At 38.8% G+C, this 7,500-nt stretch overlaps 1 protein-coding gene across 3 annotated transcripts in view; it reads left to right on the forward strand.

Moving 5' to 3' along the window:
* Positions 1-7,500, forward strand: part of LOC143040754 (voltage-dependent calcium channel subunit alpha-2/delta-1-like) — a 590,989-nt gene that overhangs the window by 422,595 nt on the left and 160,894 nt on the right. For all 3 annotated transcript variants that reach the window (XM_076212156.1, XM_076212154.1, XM_076212155.1), the window contains exon 2: positions 4,040-4,121. Coding sequence is in view for 2 of the 3 variants with exons in the window: in XM_076212154.1 (XP_076068269.1) it covers positions 4,040-4,121 (82 nt within the window). In the remaining variant the exon portion in view is untranslated. The remainder of the gene's footprint in view (positions 1-4,039; positions 4,122-7,500) is intronic.

The following is a 7,500-nucleotide window of genomic DNA, read 5'->3' on the forward strand; positions in this document are numbered from 1 at the left end:
GAAGATAAATGTGGGTAAAAGTGAGGTGATGAGATATACATGGGGAAAAAGTGGCAGCAGACTGTGAATATTAAGGGAGAGAGACTGGAGGAAGTGGATAGGTTTAGATATTTGAGTGCGAATGTGATAGGAAAGGGAGGAGTGGAGGTGGAAGTTGAATGTAGATTGAGAAAAGCAAGTAAATGCCTTGGGGGATTGAAAAGTATAATGAGAGATATACATTTGGGAATGGATGCTAAGAGAAGATTGTATGAAGGAGTGATTGTGCCGACAGCACTGTATGGGGCAGAAACATGGAACATAAGAGAGGAAGAGAGAAGGAATCTGAATGTGTTTGAGATGAGGTGTGGAGTACGTGGGGATGGAATAGGTGGGAGTGGTTTTATGCTTTTGTTTTTTGGCCACCTCCTTTGTAAGGGGGAAAAAAACTTTGGTATAACGAGAAATAGACATTTGGGAATGGATGCTAAGAGGAGATTTATGAAGGAGTGATTGTGCCGACAGCACTGTATGGAGCAGAAACATGGATCATAACGGAGGAAGAGAGAAGGAATTTGAATGTGAGATGAGGTGTGGAGTACGTGGGGATGGAATGGGCGGGAGTGGTTTTATGCATTTTTTCTTTGGCTACCTCCCTTGTAAGGGAGAAAGAGCCTTTGGTGTATATATATATATATATATATATATATATATATATATATATATATATATATATATATATATACACATATGTATATATGTAACTATTTCTGGATTACAATTCTCGACAAAGCTCCTTTCCTTGATGTTTTGATGGATGCGACCTCTGATAACTTTGAAACTATGGTGTGTCGCAAGCCCATCGGTAGCAGTAAATGCATGAATGGTCTTGGTGAATGTTCTCTTAGTTATAAGAAAGGCATAATTAGGGCATATGTCCGGCGGACAATTCCTATTTGTTCCTCCTGGCACATGCTCCATTTATAGCTTTCTTATGTACGCCAGATGCCCGTGAATAATGGTTATTCCAATCAAGACTTTGACAGTGTAACTAAGGACTTACTAGAACGCAAGGTTGCTGTGAGAACGTCGTACCAAGCAAAGACCGTCACTGTATTCTATCAGAATATCTTCTGTTGCTCTTACCGACAAGATGAGAAAATGTAAAAGAAATCATACATAGAAATTATAAGCCAATGGGTGATTACGATAAGTTAAGTGTAATCATATTCTTCTACAACCCCCGTAACTGTTTCCTGGTCATAAAAAAAACGATTTGTTTGGTAATGGCGGCACATTATCGAGAACCAATGATATATATGAATACCGTTGTACTTCATGGAACTGCGCACCCCGTAATTGTACATACATTGGGTTTACGACGTGCCAAGTAAGTTAACGGTTGCCCTTACATTTACAAGAAACCATTAAACAACACCGCCTCCAATACCACTAGGCTGTACTTGATAGGGAGACTATTGTTAATAACACTAAGATAGTCGCACTATGTAATAAGATAAAATAATTAAAAATGCTAGAAGCCATCCACATAAAGGAAAGAGCTCCGATAATCAACATACAATCTAACATGACTTCTGCAATTCCTCTCTTTAATTCCTCATCCAGATTTGGAGCCCATCAGCAGTAACACCCGCCTCCTTCCTCTCCCCTTCCTCCACCTCACCAATCCCCTCTTGACTAGTAGGTTGTGAGAATATGCAATTCAATTCAAGTTGAATTATATGTAAGGGCTCTTAAGGAAGGAATTTACCACACTCCTGCGGTATTTCTCTGGGCACTCACTAGCATCGTTGAGACAGAAACCCAAGTTTGTAGCCTTTATATAGATTTCGGTGAAGAAAGAGTTGGGGCCGTGGTGAACTAAAACGTCAAAAAAGGGGAGTTTATAGTTGGCTTCATGTTCATGGATGAAGTCAAGGGAAGAATGTGGTTTTCATTTTCGGCGCTGATGAGGACATCGTCTATGTACTTCACATATACAGATGGTAGAAGTTCGGGATTATGCAGAAATGGTCTCCTTTCTATAGTGCCCATATAAAGATTAGCGAAGAGGACGCCCAAGGGGGACCCCATGGCAACACCCTCTATTTCGACATACATGTTACCATCGGGTACATAAAACGGGGCTTCCTTGGTACAAGCGCGAAGAAGGCAGCGTAACGTTTCTTCATGTATCGCGAAGGGGGCATTTTCTGCTTCTTTGTCGTGGTAGATTCTACTACAAATCATGTCAATAGTTTCATCCACGGGGACTTGAGTAAAGAACTTACCACGTCCAATGAACAGATGACGTCCGAAGGTGGCGTAGATCTTAAGATGCCGAGGGACTCCTCTGAAGACTTTAGACCATAAGAGACACAAGGGTGTAAGGGGTGATGACTTCGTTCAGGCGTTTTGCGAGTTTGTAAGTGACAGATGGTACTTGGCTGATAATAACAGGGCGAAGAGGGAATCCTTGTTTATGGGTCTTGACGTTCCCGTAAGCATAACCAAGTCTGTATTCGCCATAAATGAGAGAAAGTTTAGGAAAACCAGCAGTACTATTGTTGCATCTCATCATACGGTTAAAAGGGGTCTTGAGACCATTTGTTGGATTTTTCGTGATTTGCTTGAATTTTGTAGTGTCTCCTAGTATGTTCATAATTTTGTTCATGTAGTCTTATCTAAGATCACAAAGATGGAGGATTTGTACCTTGGAGATTCTATCAATACCCTGACCTCCAACATCCACTCTCTCATTAGAAATATCGAGATTACTTCATACAAGTTGAACAATGCTGCAACAGCAGTAGACTTCAACAAAGCTTATATATATATATATATATATATATATATATATATATATATATATGTATGTATATTCATATATATAATTGTATCATATATTTACTGTATAATATATATATATATATATATATATATATATATATATACATGTATATATATATATATATATATATATATATATATATATATATATATATATACACTATACATATGCATGTATGTATATCATATCTTATATACATATATATGTATATATATATATATATATATATATATATATATATATATATATATATATATATTCAATATGTGTAACGTTCCGGAATCTGGAGCCCACGTTGAAAGGAGAAGCGTAAAAACCAGACTCAAAGTGAAAGGTTTAATGTCCCATGTTTCGGTATTAGTCGTAGGACCATCGTCAGGGGTGTGATGAGGTACAGTGATCAATAGCTGTTGTAACTGGGAGAGATAGTCCGCACTGCCGAAGCTGCCCGGGCTCCCCACTCCTCCTCCAGTGACTACGAGAACCAGACAACTGATCACAACCTTATATAGACATTTGTTCACAATGGTTTTCACATACATTCTTAAAATTCATAAAGAAATAGATAATAAAATGAATAAAATACATACTTGTACGACAACTAAAAAAGAAAGATGCAAATCATGTCAACGACTACCGAACCGGTCACAAACTTACACGGACAACTGTTCACAATAGTCTTCACATACATTCTTAAATTCACAAAAATAAAATAAATAAAAAACAAATACAAAATAGAAAATACACATGTAATAAGATACAAAACCTGCCACGTTCACACATAGGATCAACTCAACATTGTATATACATAGGCGTACACTTTATGTTCATTCACGCCAGACGATTGATCACAACCTTGCACAGACAACTGCTTACAATTGCTCACACACAGACACACACACACACACATACACACGACTCGATGGTGCAGTGGTAGCGATCGCAGCCACAACTACGGCGATCCGAGATCGAATCCCGCCCAGGGCTGAAATATTTATGCATAAGTTTATATATATATAAACATGTATGTAAATAGAATATGAAAGAACTAGTAAGAGTTAAGTGGTAACCCTAAGTATCAGTAAGGTGTACATTTCCCCGTCTGGGTCTTGTGGGAGGGGGCGTTATGTTGCATTCTTTCCTTCTTTCTTTTTTCTTTCTTTATTATTAGTTCTTTTTATTATCTATCGTGTTTTCTCTCCGTCACAGAATCTACACGCTGACCAGCATCCTTGAAGACAAGCTGACGGAAGCTTTCAATGAGTCCAGCCATATCAATGAACTGCAGACGGTAAGTAACCAGAAATAGATGGTCCATCGACCTCAGTCGACTTTCGGCCGTTCTAGGAAGTCAAGTCCCATTCGTTACTTTTTATGAGTAATGAGCACGTTAACTCTTAATCGTGTTGTACTTTAATTACTTTTCTTATGTGTCTTCCGGCGACTTGATTCAGTTTAGAGAGGTTGTCTATTTGTGTAAAGGTTTAGCCTAAGATGTCCTTGTTACCTTTTATCAAACAGTCTGAGTTTAAATTTTTCTTTTGTTATCGCCAGACGATATGATTTATTTATTCATTTGATCTATTATGATTAACTTCATATTTAAGAATACCCTTTGCCCATTATTGATGCGCCATCACGAAGAACTCTAAGAATATCAGTGACAGATATCACAAAATATATAAATGACATCAGCAGTCGCCGCAACGAAGCATCACAATTTGTATCTTGCTATACTTACCGTGCTTCAGTCACATCACACCACACCACAACACATCACACCACACCACATCATATTCACACATCACATTCACTCTATATATTCACACCACATATTCACACACACACACACACACACACACACACACACACACACACACACACACACACACACACACACACACACACACACACACACACTCCATGTAGTTGACGTGAATGTTGAGCACAACTCTTCTTATTCATGAGGACGCACGTACTCAATGACTAGACAAACACATCCACCCTTCCCTAGAGGGAAATCTAGATAAATAAGAAAACAAGTAGATACAATAATTTTATTAATCAATTAGATAATTAACAAATGCATGAATAAGTAAATACATAAATATACATCTTAATGAATAAGTTGATAGATTGATTTATGAATAAATATGAAATATAGAAATGAAAACATTAGTTTACACCAAGAGGCACGCAGCTGCAACCAAATGAATCCTCTTTGTCCTATGGCCCTGTTCACACTAGCGGTTTGAACCGCGCGAAACTGCGGCGGTAAAACATGGTCAAGGAAAAATTACGCGGTTGTCTGTGAACGCCTCCATTGACTTATATTGTAATTAAACCAATGCGGTTGAAACCGCTAGTGTGAACAGTACCTATGTGTTCGGACTTTCGTTTGACCAAGATAAGTTACATGAACTTAATTGTGCGATTCTTTGTTTTCATCGTTGTGGGTCAAGGGCTTTAACAAGGGTGATGCAGGCAAGGTCATCATATCAAGACAACAGGGTAGGACTCGTGGTAATAAAATGAAATTGGAGAAATTAAGGTAAAAAGGGAAATAGGCAAAAACCGGTTTAACAACAAAGTGGTTAACGAATAGTAACCTAATAATAATGATAATAGTAAGAGTAGTAATAGTAGACTTAGTAACCTTGTTGTGACAGCTGAAGCAATCGCCTGTTTTGAGAGAAAACTAGATAACTTTATGTATAGGGATGAAAGGTGGTAACTGCCTAGTGTAGGCCTTATGGTCTCCTCCATTCTTATGTTCTTATGATGTCGGAAGGCATCGGTCACGAGAACGGGAGCTGGTATACGGATACAGATTCCTAGTTACAGCAACTGAATCCTTAACTAATCCTTAACTAATCCTTAACTAAAATCAGGAACTCTCCCTGATACTCATTGCCACATTGACTGATTGTTCTTAGTATTTGCTATTTTAAGACATTTTAGTCACACCCCTGTGGACCAGAGTGACGTAGTATTCTTTTATAACTGGAGACTCGTTTCCACTCGGGAAAGTAATGAAGAACTCTTTTAAATTGATATCCTTTTGTTCTGCTGTCCTTCTTTGAAATATCTCATTTGCTACTTCTGTGTCCCCATCTCTTGGATGTGATAGCGTGCCCAAGGAGAGAAAAAAATAAATGATGATGATGATAATGATGATGATGATGATGATATGATGATGATGATGATATGATGATGATGGTGGTGGTGGTGGTGGTGGTGGTGGTGGTGATGATGATGATGATGATGATGATGATGATGATGATGATGATGATGATGGTGATGACTATGGTGATGATGATTATGATGATGGTGATGATGATGATGATGACGATGGTGATGATGATGATGATGATGATGATGTTGATGATGACGACGATAACGATAATGATGGTGATGATGATGATGATGACGACGACGATGGTGATGATGATGATGACGACGACGATAACGATAATGATGATGATGATGATGATGATGATGACGACGATGGTGATGATGATGATGACGACGACGACGATAACGATAATAGCAATCATTATGATAATGAAATAAAAAGTATATATAATAATAATTAGAAATCTTGTCCCTCGTGATCAGATTGACCTTGACGTGAACCCAGGCGACAGAGAAGTGAAACTCTTTCTAAAGACCGCCTGGAAGTAGCAAGCAAACAAGTAGCGCGCTTAGCAATTCTCCAAATTATTCATATATTTTCAACCTATGTGTGTTACTAGAGTGTCATCCAGTTTGGCATTTGGACGTGATTGTGTATATCTTGTGTGTGTATGTATGTATGTATGTGTGTGTATGTTTGTGTGTACGTACATGTTTACTTGCTTCCTTACACGCACACACGTGTGCGTCTTTGGTCGCGCGTCTGTTATCAGGAACAGACAAGTTGTCACTTAAGGTTATTTTGTATCGTTTAAGTGTAGTGCCTTCAACTTTAAGCGCAGCTGGGGACCGATCAGACGGCGGGTCTGGCCGAGTGGTACAGGTGGCAAGAAGTTAGTACGGTGTGTGTCCGACTCTCCAACACGCAACCTATTCAGCACCTGCACCCAACACCTGTACCCACACCTTTCTTTCCCCCATCATTGTTGTCCTGAAGTCCTCCTTTCACATATTCTCATCCTCACCTTTATTGCTCTCGCTTTCAGCCTGAAAGGGGTGGCTGAATAATAAAAGAAACAAATATACATATTTTTAAGTAATTTTATCTAAAGCGCTGATCAGACGTGCGTACACTCCGAAGATGAGAGTAAGACTAACCCACGCCAATTCCTGCATTTGGCGGGAAAGTCAGGCACGAATCGCCTTGCGATTACAAAATGCTCACAAAATATACAATAATAAATATATATATTAATAGATAAACACAACAGAAAATATATACATAAAAACACAAAAAAGGTCACCATTACAAGCCTGTCCATTCTATCTCCCTCTCTCTCGTTCTCAGAATCCTCGGTCATAGTCTCTCCTACTCTCACACTCACTCTCACACTCATTTGCATCCTCACTCTCACCTTTACCATCATGCCTCACCTTCACCCGACCCTAACCATCACTTTCACCTTCATTTGCACCCTCACCTTCATCCTCACCCTCACTCTCACCCTACTCCAGCCAACACTCTCACTTTTATT

The sequence above is a fragment of the Oratosquilla oratoria genome, chromosome 29, assembly GCF_046742065.1.
Source record: "Oratosquilla oratoria isolate Oo_2021 chromosome 29, ASM4674206v1, whole genome shotgun sequence".
NCBI classification, from domain to species: Eukaryota; Metazoa; Arthropoda; class Malacostraca; order Stomatopoda; family Squillidae; genus Oratosquilla; species Oratosquilla oratoria.